This window comes from Abramis brama (genome assembly GCF_963993115.1).
Source record: "Abramis brama genome assembly, chromosome: 5".
Lineage (NCBI taxonomy): Eukaryota > Metazoa > Chordata > Actinopteri > Cypriniformes > Leuciscidae > Abramis > Abramis brama.
Window position 1 is genome coordinate 37935299 of NC_139967.1, and position 12769 is coordinate 37948067.

Consider the following 12769-nt stretch of genomic DNA (forward strand, 5'->3'; position numbering starts at 1 on the left):
ATAAACCAATAGGTATAGTGATCAAAATGAAAACAGCATGTATTGTGGCTTAAGTGTAACATCTTCATAAGCTGATGCAGCTGCCAAGGAAGCTCTTAATAAGGAAATTAATGAATGTCAAATTCCTCCCTCAGATATCAGACCGATTATTAACAGATATATTTTAAATAAGTGGCAAGAAGAGTGGCATATGTGCAAGAATAATAAGTTGTATGCAACTCATCAGGAAATTAAAACCAGGACTTTTCTCAATTTTAAAACTAGACTTGATCAGGTGGTCTACACCAGATGTCGTATAGGTCACACAAGTTTGACCCATGCTTTTTTACTTAAAGGTGAAGACCCAACATTATGTATGTTTTGTAGGATTCCTTTAACTGTCAAACATATTTTATTAGATTGTCCTGGACTTAACACAAGTCGAATGCTTTTTTATGAAGTTATTTCAGTTAAGGACATTTTTAATGAGATTATACCTGAAAAGGTTTTGGATTTTTTATCATACGTTAACTTAAAAAAAATATATTGTATAATATGACTTGCTGGTTATCTTTGTTCTGTTTTTATTGTATTTATATGATATTTGTGTTTTTGTCATGAAGATAGCTCTGATTGCTGACATGGCATTAAATTAAAAAAAAGATGATGATGATGATGTAACATCTTCATAAATCCGTTTAAAATGACCATGGGTCCAGTTGATTAACCATAAAAAAAAAAAAATTAGCATTATTTCCATGCTGATTTTTCATGGTTTGATTAATACAATGACATTCAGATATTTTTAAGTGTGAATTAAATGTGAAAACATTTTTTGTGTATTATCAGTGGTGTATTGTTGCAGTGTTATTCTCATGTATATAGAAAATAGAATAGTCATTCTTTTAAAAATAATTTATTTTCAAATTATATACTGTCATATGTTACAGACCAATTATGTACCTATATATTTAAAGGCTCTTCAGTAATTTAATGCAGATAATTAGTTACATTAGTTTTTCTAAAGCATCATAGTTCATACACTGTTCAGTATAGCACAATTAAGGCAAATGGTGACCATTATTCTGTGTCCCATTGAATAGTGTCTTATTGTCCTAATATTCTAGGACACTTAAAGGCATCAGCAAACAAGACAAAAAGACTGTTTCTGATGTTATGTTTTAACCATTCAGCTTGAGTGCTACCTCATTCTAACTACTCAAAAGTAAGTCTTTGTCCTTCAAGTCATGATTAATGATTAGCAGCAAGATTATTACAGCTGTCAAGTCAGTCACAAAATGAAAAAACTATTTGTGTTCCAGTCATTCTACCACAATCTCTGTGTGAGAACTAAACATAATAATGTACTTAATGTGATTTATACTACGATAAAACAAAACTGATTCTGATCCAGTGGATCACATTTAACTTTTAGGAAAGTTTAAAAATATATACAATATTTTTAAAAAGAACTAATTATTTAGTCAACACCCTTGGAACATGTGTCACCCAATCAGAATCAGGATTCAGGAAATGAATTAGCATAATCAAAATGCACACAAAACTTACAGTAACTTTGATTCAACCAGTGAGTGTAGAAATATTATGTTTTCATTAAATCTTTTGCAAAACTTTGCTGGAGTGTGATATATAAAATGATGATCAAATAAATGTTCCATCCTTCTAAACCTTGCTGCCTTAAATTAAGTCAATTCAACTTAAATTACATTAAACTGACTTAAAAAGATTAGTTGACTCTTGTATAACTTTTTAAAAAAGTTGAAAATTGCGCAACTTATTTTGATGAGTTAAAGCAATCTAAAAATATGTTGTCATAACTTACTCATCATATAATTTTTTATAGTGTACATACAGTACACCCTAAAGGAGTTTTATGGTTAATTCCAGTCCTGGCTTCTTGGTGAATGCAGCCTTCCAGCTGTGCTATTCCACCATATAGTAATGGCTCAAGTTTAGCACATCACTGCGCAGCTCCCATCGTGCATCATTTTTGTTGCATAGCAACATTCTGTTATATCAGAAAGTACTTCTAGTTGAAGGTTGCCAGTTGAAGATTAATGCTTAATAAAAAAATGTTCTTAATATTTTAATATGTAGTAACTGCTTTATAAAAGCAATAAGGCACTTGAGGCCATGCTGTATTGCGAGTATAGTCACTTTGCTGTGCATTGTGTGACTATATTCAAAATATAGCAAGGGCCTTTCATACCTTAGTGCTTGCTTGCTTCTTTAATCAGGGAAACATCAGTTGATATTTTGCTGATGCAGGCAATAGCAAAATGCTAGCTGTAGCTATGGTACAAAGTGCGCAGCTCATTCCAGAAAAGCAGAGAAATGATGGTATGAGGTCCGAGGCGGAAGTAGGAGGCTCCGAGACCTTTATACAAACCAGTCATTCCTTCCTTCTTCAGTGTCTTAGAGAAACAGTCCATGAAACCTCTGTACAATACACCCTGCATGAGAAAAGTACAGAGAGTGAGATAAAGGCCTTCTTTTACCAGTTTTAGCACTTTGTAGGTGAAACTGGATATATGCAAAGTGTGTAAATGAAACCAAGGACACAATTTGATAATAATTACAGTAAAAGTTTGTGAAAAAAATGTATGGATGTTCTTGACAGTTGGCAAGAGATCACCTTGCCAAGATGATCCACAGGCTGGTTGTAGAGTCGAGTGCTGATTACATCAAAAGGAGTCATAGCTAATACAACTACTACACTGCTGATCATACCAGCACTCAGAGCTATTAACCAGCTGCCCTCAGAGAACACCTACAAATACAGAAAGAAAAAGAAACTGATTACTAACAAAACAGAGAGTGCTTTCATATTGGGAGTGTTTTCTTCAATAGTTAATAGTTTTAATAGGAATAGTTTACTCAAAAATGACAGTTGTCATCAACTATGGATATTGCTTGCCCCCCACACTTGCCTTTCCATGTAAGTAAACATCACAAACTCTTCTGTGAACTGGTGGTGTTAACAGAACTGAACTTGTAGCGTCATTTCGTATATCTTGGGAAGTTTGTAGATTTATAACACCATTGGAATTGTTTTGCCAATTCTGAGGTCACCCTCAGAACCCTATGGTCATGAGCTTTGGGTCATGACCGAAAGGACAAGATCCCGGATACAGGCGGCCGAAATGAGCTTTCTCCGCAGGGTGGCTGGGCGATCCCTTAGAGATAGGGTGAGAAGCTCAGTCACTCGGGAGGAGCTCAGAGTAGAGCCGCTGCTCCTCCACATCGAGAGGGGTCACCTGAGGTGGCTCGGGCATCTGTTTCGGATGCCTCCTGGATGCCTTCCCGGGAAGGTGTTCCGGGCGTGACCCACTGGGAGGAGACCCCGGGGAAGACCTAGGTCACGCTGGAGAGACTACGTCTCCCGGCTGGCCTGGGAACGCCTCGGTGTCCCCCCGGAAGAGCTGGAGGAAGTGTCCAGGGAGAGGGAAGTCTGGGCATCTCTGCTTAGACTGCTGCCCCCGCGACCCGGCCCCCGGATAAGCGGAGGAAGATGGATGGATGGATGGATGGAGGTCACCCTCAGAAACCCCAACAATACATGTATGTATGCCTATTACAGCTAAATATATCAGCTTCTCATGACTTTTGAGTAGAATTACATTACCATTTAATCATTTGTTGGCCTTTGGCACAAAAATTACTTTTTTTTTTTTTTTTTTATGTATGTATTTAGATCGTGTTATTGTGCTGCATTAAGCAAAATATTTTGCCATTTCCTAGTTGTAAACTATAGGCTGAGATTGCCAGTTTCATTTTTCATTTCCTATGCTTTATAAATGACTCCAAACTGAAACACAAAACAACCTTTTGTTCACCAATCTGGACAACATGACTAGTAGTAACATTAAGTAACTGTCAAATAACTTCCACAATGGGCTTAAACTATATCCATGGCCAGTGTTGGGGAGTAACGGAATACATGTACCGGCGTTACGTATTCAGAATACAAATTATGAGTAACTGTATTCCGTTACAGTTTAAATAGTTGGTATTTAGAATACAGTTACATTGTTGAAATCAATGGATTACATGACGATACTTCTCTGTTTCACGAGATTATTCACTTTCTAAATAAATTAAGGCAACTCCATGCATTTCCCAGAAGCCCCAATATGAAAACGAAAAAATGTGCGGTTTGCGTGATCAGTCACAATGGAGTCGGAAGAGGAGCAGCGGGAGCTAGAGGTAGAAATTGAGCCGAAACAACAGAGCCAGGGCAAGAATGTGTTTCTATCTTGGAAATTCAAACAGCATTTCACATTAAAGAAAGAGAAGGGAGAATGAAATGTAACTGTGCAGTGCAACCTCTGCTTGCCAGCAACCAACCTCCTTTCAGCGTCCAACTCCACCTCAAACCTGAGGAAGCATCTTAAAGTAAGTTATTTATTTATTTAATTAATGCTGTAGTTTTACTGGTCACCTTGCTATTTTATAGTTGTATCAGGTAGCTACCAGGGCTGTAACGATATGCGATATGAAACCGAAATGGCGACACTCAGATCAGCAAACCTGTGTCGCGGTGTGAGAAGGCAGAATCACACGACACACTCCATGTTATCCTTCCCATCCAGATCCAGTGCTACCACATCTTTAAATTACTAGTATTATTTGAAGTTAACATTATAAAATACGTAGACCTACACCACAAAATATTTTAAAATTGGGCAATTCCAGCGTTATGGACTGACATTTGGAGTCAAAACTTGAAATAGAAATTCTCAGAAAATGCATTTAATACCAATATATTGAAACGTCTGTTTATATATCCATACTCCCTTAATAAAGGAGTCCAGACATTAGAAAAATATCTGTCTACACATGCGTTTTCTATTAAATATGAGGGAAATAAACATGCGTGACACAAAAAATCTTTAACTTTTAGGTGGCAAAATATTTTTGGTTTCACTTTATTTTGATGGTCCCTTTAACACGTTCTGTTGACTAAGTAACGCTGCACCTACATGTCTACAAACTCTCATTAGAGTGTTAGTTAAGTATTAGTAGACTGGTAGGGTTAGGGTTAGATTAAGTTGACGTGTAGTTGCAAAATTACTTATAGTCAGTAGAGTGTCTGTTGGAGGACCATCACAATAAAGTGTTTGCAGATATTAAGCAGACAGTCTACTTATACTCCAATGAAAGTTAGTTGACATATAGTTGCAAAGTTACTTATAGTCAACAGCACGTTCAAAAGGGACCATCAAAATAAAGTGTTACCATATTTTTTAGTACTTCTGTGAATTACACTGCGCAAACCAAAAGTAATACTACCCACTGGATGAAGAAGGGTTGGCTCTCCACAGAACACAAAATATTCATTTTATTTAATTTTTCGTGTTCGCATTTATGAGGAAACAATGTTACGGACGTGTCAGTTCTCAGTTACCGACGTGACCGCTCTGAAAGCGGCACTAAAAAACTGCTTTAAAACTTAAAAGCACAAAGCCTTTCTTTAAAGTGAATTTCGTTTTGTATTAATTGTATCTTAGTTTTAACAAATGTTTCATCAACCAATTGCCTGGATTTAATAAATATATATAAATATAGCAGACAATATAATCACGACACTGAGGCACCGGCGCGTGAACTGGAGCTTGTCTCATAAATGAACCGAAACTTAGCGTATAAGGTTATACTTGCCTCACAGACATGTCTACTTTTAAACAGAACAATTCAAAACGAAAGAAAACAGACTGCCCTCTGCTTATGTAATCCGTATGAAATGCGCATTCTTCTCTCTACTGCGAAGATCGCGAGTCAGCATCGTCAACTTCATCTTTGCAGCAGACAGCCCGACACTGACACATAAAACACTTTTTAATAAATAAATATTAATAAACAATTAAAATATCTCCTTGCTATATTTGACATATTCATAATCATTACTTTTGCCGGTTCTTTTAGGTGCTTTATTGGCAGCGCCACCCTTACATGTTACATGAACGCGTCACCACCGCATCACTGGCATTCCGCATTCCTACACTTATAAAATGCAATTCAATGTGGAAGTAATCCAAGTATTCAGAATACGTTACTCAGATTACTCAGATTGAGTAACGTAACGGAATACGTTACAAATTACATTTTGGGGCATGTATTCTGTAACGAAATACGTTTTGAAAGTATCCTTCCCAACACTGTCCATGGCAAACCCTAAAGCCCTAAATACAAGGTGTTTGCTTTAAACATGTCTTTCAGGACACAACTGTCTTTCCTTTGTTGACATATTTCCTTTTGAAACAAGAAGGTATGGCAGGACAAGTTAGTCATCAAATTTTGGCTATGTTTATGCCAAGGGTGGCATAAACATACAATGTTGATGTAAAGAGAATATGCCAACGGTGTGCATCCTCATTGTATTTTATTGGACAAAAATATGTATATGACCATGTTTTGGACAAGACATCAATAGTCTTGGTCCAGTTTCCATGAAAAGACACTATAAATGTGTATTTCTAAGAGTTGGGTTTTTTTTTGTCAACTTTTATGAGTGCACTAGCATATTGATGACATCAAAGCAAACACGCAGTAATGACTACAAACATTTTTTGATTTAATAGGGTCCTTAAAGGCTAAATGGAAATCTCTACTAAGAGAATGTTGAGAAATGTTAAAAATTAATTTAATTAAATAAGAGTTGACTGCCCAGAAAAAAAAAGCAGATTTACTAAAACATTGGCCCCTGTCCTGCCCTACAAAGAAACATTATGATTGAGTTGGACCGCTAAGGCTACTTTACACAGTCAGTGTTTGGGGAACTGACAACCATACTTATTAAAAGGGGCCAGTTGCATAAACAGCCATTATGTCAAGACTGTCTTAAGAACTAGTATGACCAACAAGCAGTTAGTTAGGGGAAATCAGTCTTACGGTATCAAATTAGACCAATCTATGTTTTTATGTAACTTACTTTTGATGACTAACTTGTAAGACTAGTCTTGGTGGTTTATGCAACCGGATCCTGGTATTACTCTTTACAGTTTAAAGGAGACACTTCAATACTGTTTGTAAAAACAGAGGTCTAGCCCCTCTTCTATTCTCACTGTGAATAACTCCCAGTTGAAGTGAAATATGCTTACCTGTAGGTCAGTGATAAGCTCTTTAGAGGCAGAGAAAGTAGAGAGCTGAGCAGCTGACCCCACACTGACCCTTGGGACTGCTGCGCTTGCTCCCCTCCACAAACCCAGAATTCCGTACTGTTTGTGGATGGCCAATAATGCATGCATCATTCCCTGACAGAAAGAATAGCAAATATATACAATAAAAGATATGACAAACAGGAAATGTTTGTGGTTTTAGATTCAAGCTGGTTCCTATTACCATTGATGCAAACAAAACTGCCTTTGAATATTAGTACATTACCACAAATGCAATGGGATTTAACATTACAAAAAATCTCTACAACCCTAGGATCGGTCGACTTGAAGATCAAAGTTCTCACATGACATAAAAAAAAAGAAAAAAGAAAAAAAGATCATGTTATCATAGATGTTACTGTGAGGTCACCATTAACTTACCCTGTGCTTATACTGGTGTCCAACTGCAATAGAGGAAGTGGATTGACTTTGCAGATGTGTCTTTACCTGAAAGAAATACAAATAGAGAGTAGGTAACCTGCTGGTAAACTAAAGACACTTGGTGCTTTTTGTCCATTTTGAAGCACCATCTACTTTCAGTGTTTGTAAACCAAAAGCATGGAAAACATTGAGTCCTCATTACATTTATAAATGATTTATTTATAACGTATTTATAATATAAATGTATTATTGTTGCGTTATAATAATCATATTTTAATACTTAATTTATGTAATAATATATTGCAAATATTTAGTTAATTCATTAACCCTAATAGGCTGTTTCTCATCTAATCAGAATACAGACTCGAAACTATCCGTTTCGTTCAATCCACTGATGCTGTCTGTCTCTTTGCGCTAAGTGATGTAAGTTAGTTCAGTAGTTCAGTATATTCAGGGTAACCACAGAAAGAATATGTCGTCACTAAACACGTGCTTAATCCGTCGTTTACTAGACAGAAACGCAGACAGTGATCGTTACTCACCAGGTAAATAGGACTGCCCATTACAGCGCCCACCACACCAGCGATAGCCCCAGACACTGTGCTCTTTGCAGCGCTGACCCTTCCGTCCGTGTGAATGTAGCCCAAGGACTCAATGATGGCGAAGGACCCCAGCCGGACCCCATTCATAAAAAACTGATAAACCAACCCGGGGACCAAACCTTTCTGAAGACCAGCCAGTCCGTCTATTTTGCCTATCGTGTAAAAGGCGTGAAATACATTCCTATAATACACCTGATAGGTTCCTCGGGTTTTTAACTCTCCTTGCAATTGCATTCGAGTTTTGACAACCTCCAGCGGGTTTGTAAAAAAACAAGCGCCACACGCAGCGACGCCGCCGAGAACGAAATCCATGTTTCAACCGCGTAATGCCCGGAAACCGGTGATGGACAGGCTGTTTAGTTTGACTTTCAACAAGAAACAGGCCTACTTTTTTTTTAAGCAGCCCTCTTAATAGAAGAACATATAATAATAAAGTAGCCTACTTGTTAGGATAACTGACAAATAATTTTACAGTGCCATTTTTAAGAAGCAGAAGAAGTATCTTCCATAACCCTCCTCCTAGTCATGCGATGCGCGTGAACATTTTGCTGAGTATGAATGTCAGATTGCATTCGCCAGGGTTTGTCTATCATCCCAACACGGCCTTTTAACCAATCAAAACAAAGACATTGGCCCCATCCTTTGTTACATGTCCTGTGATTGGACGGTTTGTAAATTACATCAAGTGACACCTTCAGGCGGTTGATGCGCACTGCAACTGTGTCATTTCACAAAGCCCCCCTCTGTAAAGAATATTCGGTAACACTTTATTTAATGTTCTTGTTACATATACTTACTAAAGTAATAACAGCAAATTATGCATAATTACAAGCAACTAACCCTAAACCAAAATCTAACCCTACAGTAAGTACGTGAATTAATTACTCAGTAGCCTACTGTACAATGTAATTTGTGTAATTACATTGTAACAGGGAAACATTAAAATAATGTGTAAACAAATGTTCATTATTAATGTTTAATACATATGAAATAGTAGACTAATGTTGATGTAAAGAGAACAAAGTAGTGTAAAAACTATAAAACTATATTACAAATATTTTTCCATAAAAAGTACAGTGCATAACTAACAGTAACATCTACTAATGTTACCAACTTATAAATTAAAATGTACAAAATAACAGGTAAAGTAGGACAAAGCCACATTAATAATATAATGATCCATATTACTTCAATTACAGTTGAAACCCTTTCAAGCTGTCCTTTTGTTCCTCTGCCCTTCTCATCTTTCTAAGTCTTTTTCAACATTTTTGCCAGTTTACTCTCAGAATAAAAGCTCCTCTGTGTACTTAAAATGGCACAAACCCACCATGATACTGTCCATTTGAGATACAGAATTGTTTCTTTACATAAAGGAACAAAAATGTGCCTCTGTCTTTTGTATCTCAAAGGACTTGGTACAACTGATGTGTAATGTAGTTGCAGGATGACAGATCCTTCCCTGATGGACTGATTAAGATCTTCTAAATGAAAACTGGCTAACTAAAACCAAAATTATTTATTTCAGCTTCATCATGCTAGATGGCTATATACACTCCTTTCATAGAACATTTGATTGTGTTAACTAGAGAAGAAAAGCAAAACAATCCTAAATATCAAATATTTCTTGACACACACACACACACACACACACACACACACACACACACACACACACAGAGAGAGAGCGAGAGAGATAATATTTTATTCTCTTTACATCAACATTAGTGTACTATTTCATATTCGTATACCTATTATGCAAACAAAGGTACAATTCTTTTAGCTTATTCCAGCACATCCCCATATCTTGTGACTTTGGGATCTTCTACAGGTGTTGCAGGAGTTTGTGGTTCTTCCTCTAAGTGAATAATAAAGAAACAATGGTCAGATTCCTCCATCATGAAGAAGTCCAAAAGTAGCCACACAATTTACATTACAAATGTACAGTCAGCCAGTCATTATCATAAAATAAACACTGACAGTGTGCTAAAGACCCTGATAAGAAGCAGAAGGATTGTGGGATTGTTTCACCCTGAAAAGTTAATTTTGTGATGACAGGCTGACTTATCTTACATGGGTAGTAGTCTTAAATAAAAAGGTTCCGCAAGGGGGAGAAAAAATATTTTTGTTATTTTCCGCAAAAATAACCTTTTGCCTTATAACTTAGTTTTTAAAAGAACCATTCTTTTTTTATTGTTAAGAATATTTTTATAATCTTAAGAACCTTTTTCCACTGTGTGAATTTTTTTCCATGGATGTGGAACATTCTTCATGAAACCATTTATGCCAATAAGGAACTTTTATTTTTTAAGATTGTACTAAATTAAGTAGACATGAAATACTGTTTTGACAAAAATAAAATCTACAAATTCTTTTGATAAATAGAAATGGATCATCATAAAAGAATAAGAAAAGAAAATGAATCCAGAACCAGTAAAAAAAAAACTTAATTTATACGCATTAACTATTTATCTGCAATTAAATTTTCTACTCTTTATATAGCTTACATATATAGCCACAATATGTCTTCCTTTGTCTCTTGTCGATTAAAAGTAACGTTTGCTTTTGTATTAAAGGTCCTCCAGTTTTCAGACACAAGATGGCGCCAAATAGCTATTGTAACATGCATGGTTTGTATAAAAAGAGAGAGATGGCAGATACAAACAACAAAATGCTTACTAGGAGAGTTTCTGTCAGGAACACTTCCTGTCTCAAGATATAACCACAAGTCTGAGCACTTCATGGTTTCCCAGCGAGTCACTGTATAGCTGAATACTGAGGAGGAAGCTGTAAAGACCAAAGGGAAAAAATAGCTAACATCACACAAATTATTTTCTTTATAACATTTTTAATTAAACCTACATCCTGTTTATGAAAAAAAGAAAAAGAAAAAATGATTGCATGATGCATCAAAAAATGCATCAGACTTACCAATAGATAATAGAAGGTTCCACTGAAGGGGATATGGGATTCTTGTCTGAAGTACTCGCTGTGCAAAAAATAAACCCGCTGTGCCTGGTTGAGGATAGTTACATTTTCACCCAAAGCCAAAGGATTAAAAAACAAACACAATTAGTAAAATAAAATAAAGTAAATAAAATATAGATTTTTTTCACAGCTCCAGGACATAGCCTAATGGGGTTGTCACAGCAGGTATGTTTTATAAAAGTAACTTTGTCTTAAATGTTTCTCCTGAAAGTCCTTATGAAAAATAAAAACAGTATAGTATGATACACTGTTGAGATTTTTCTGAATCTCTAGAGAAGACGTAAGATTACAAGGGTGTTTTTTTTCTAAGTAAAAATCTGATACACAATGAATCTAAATTTGATCTCACTGCTGTGTAAACGGAAGAGATACTGAAAAGAGATATCATCTCATTTGTCATTTACTTTCACAAACACTAAATTGTTCAGACATATTAAACCACTTCTTAATGCGAGTATGACACTAACCCAGTATGAAGCTTGCTGTGCCTTTCATAAAGGCGTAAGACTGACAGGCGGCGTACTGCTGCAAACCCTGAGGACAGTGAAATATAATCACCATGGAATTATTAAGATGGAAGCATATACTGTAGGGAAGACTGGGGCTAGTTGTCACAGTGGATATTCATCAATTTAGTCTAAAGCCCAGTAGCATACATTTGTTTTCTCTGTCAGTAGTCGTAAATGACAGTTTCAGGCATCTTATTTAAACAATCTTAAATGAGCTTCGTTTTAGACTAAGCCAGGGGCCCTTTCTGTGTGGAGTTTGCATGTTCTCCCTGTCTGCATGGATTTCCACCACAATCCAAAAACATGCAGTAGTTGTGAGAGAGAGAGAGAGAGAGAGGCGAATTGAACTATGAATGACACATTCAGATAAATCAAATATAATGAAGGTTAAGAGGTTGAAATGTGAAAGCAGAACAATGGGGGTGGGGGGGTTCTTCAAAAATGTCAACAAAATAGTTGGAACAAGAAGTGTGTTTTGTATGTTTACTATATACAGCAGGAAAGCTATTAAATACATTTTAAATAGCCAACAGGTTGTTTGTGGGCATCATAGAATAAAAATGCATTCTTCTCAAATTTCTAAATTGTCAAACTGCTGGTTACCATTTTGTTAAATGAACTGTAAAATCTTTCCTGATCAATAATGTCTTTCTTTTCATATGCGTCTATACATAAAGTAATGGATGAGAGATATTCACGTGAGTAAAAAGTGTGACAGCTAGCCCCGCACTAGGCTACTCTATGAATGGTGAAAATACCAGTCAGGCTGCAGACTATCTAGGTTATTCCATTAAAGCAGACTGTTATTCCATTAAACTCAAATATAGTGTTACAATATAAAACACACGCACCGGGTGCTTTGCAGCTACCGCATCATCAACTTTAGTGAGACCAAGGTTGACCATCCCGCAAAAATTATGGACTGTAACCTCCAAATTGGTGTGACCATAGAGAGTTTATTCAACTTCACTTGTTGTTGTTGTGTAATTTCCGCATGTGCAGCGAAGAAAATGTGAAAGGAGTAACAGATACAGATTCTCTCACAGTGACCTCTTATGGACTGGAGACGTTAATGCATTTGACTTATCAACACGAACACATTGATAAAGGGACCAATAAAATAATCACAAACATT

General features: G+C 36.2%; 2 protein-coding genes across 2 annotated transcripts; both read right to left on the reverse strand.

The window, feature by feature from the left end:
- Nucleotides 1–879: 879 nt before the first annotated feature.
- slc25a35 (solute carrier family 25 member 35) lies at nucleotides 880–8696 on the reverse strand. The gene is made up of 5 exons (XM_084114465.1): nucleotides 8081–8696; nucleotides 7539–7604; nucleotides 7101–7253; nucleotides 2636–2770; nucleotides 880–2453 (listed from the first exon to the last, which is right to left on the reverse strand). Exons 1-5 carry the CDS (start codon nucleotides 8450–8452, stop codon nucleotides 2283–2285), a joined length of 897 nt encoding a protein of 298 aa, XP_083970591.1. The 5' UTR covers nucleotides 8453–8696; the 3' UTR covers nucleotides 880–2282.
- A 1130-nt stretch (nucleotides 8697–9826) lies between these two features.
- On the reverse strand, nucleotides 9827–12641 carry tmem141 (transmembrane protein 141). Its single transcript, XM_084114469.1, has 5 exons — nucleotides 12486–12641; nucleotides 11593–11659; nucleotides 11069–11152; nucleotides 10817–10924; nucleotides 9827–9995 (listed from the first exon to the last, which is right to left on the reverse strand). Exons 1-5 carry the CDS (start codon nucleotides 12537–12539, stop codon nucleotides 9922–9924), a joined length of 387 nt encoding a protein of 128 aa, XP_083970595.1. The 5' UTR covers nucleotides 12540–12641; the 3' UTR covers nucleotides 9827–9921.
- Nucleotides 12642–12769: the final 128 nt, after the last annotated feature.

What these genes read in the sequence shown, in the direction of transcription:
- slc25a35 (XM_084114465.1), bottom strand. Translation starts at nt 8,452, where the DNA reads ATGGATTTCGTTCTCGGCGGCGTCGCTGCGTGTGGCGCTTGTTTTTTT. An exon ending in AGCTTATCACTGACCTACAG is followed by an intron (nt 2,771 to 7,100) that starts GTAAGCATATTT and finishes CTGTATTTGTAG; the next exon opens with GTGTTCTCTGAGGGCAGCTG. An exon ending in CTGTGGATCATCTTGGCAAG is followed by an intron (nt 2,454 to 2,635) that starts GTGATCTCTTGC and finishes TTTCTCATGCAG; the next exon opens with GGTGTATTGTACAGAGGTTT.
- tmem141 (XM_084114469.1), bottom strand. Translation starts at nt 12,539, where the DNA reads ATGGTCAACCTTGGTCTCACTAAAGTTGATGATGCGGTAGCTGCAAAG. An exon ending in CGGTAGCTGCAAAGCACCCG is followed by an intron (nt 11,660 to 12,485) that starts GTGCGTGTGTTT and finishes CACTGTCCTCAG; the next exon opens with GGTTTGCAGCAGTACGCCGC. An exon ending in GAACCTTCTATTATCTATTG is followed by an intron (nt 10,925 to 11,068) that starts GTAAGTCTGATG and finishes TGGTCTTTACAG; the next exon opens with CTTCCTCCTCAGTATTCAGC.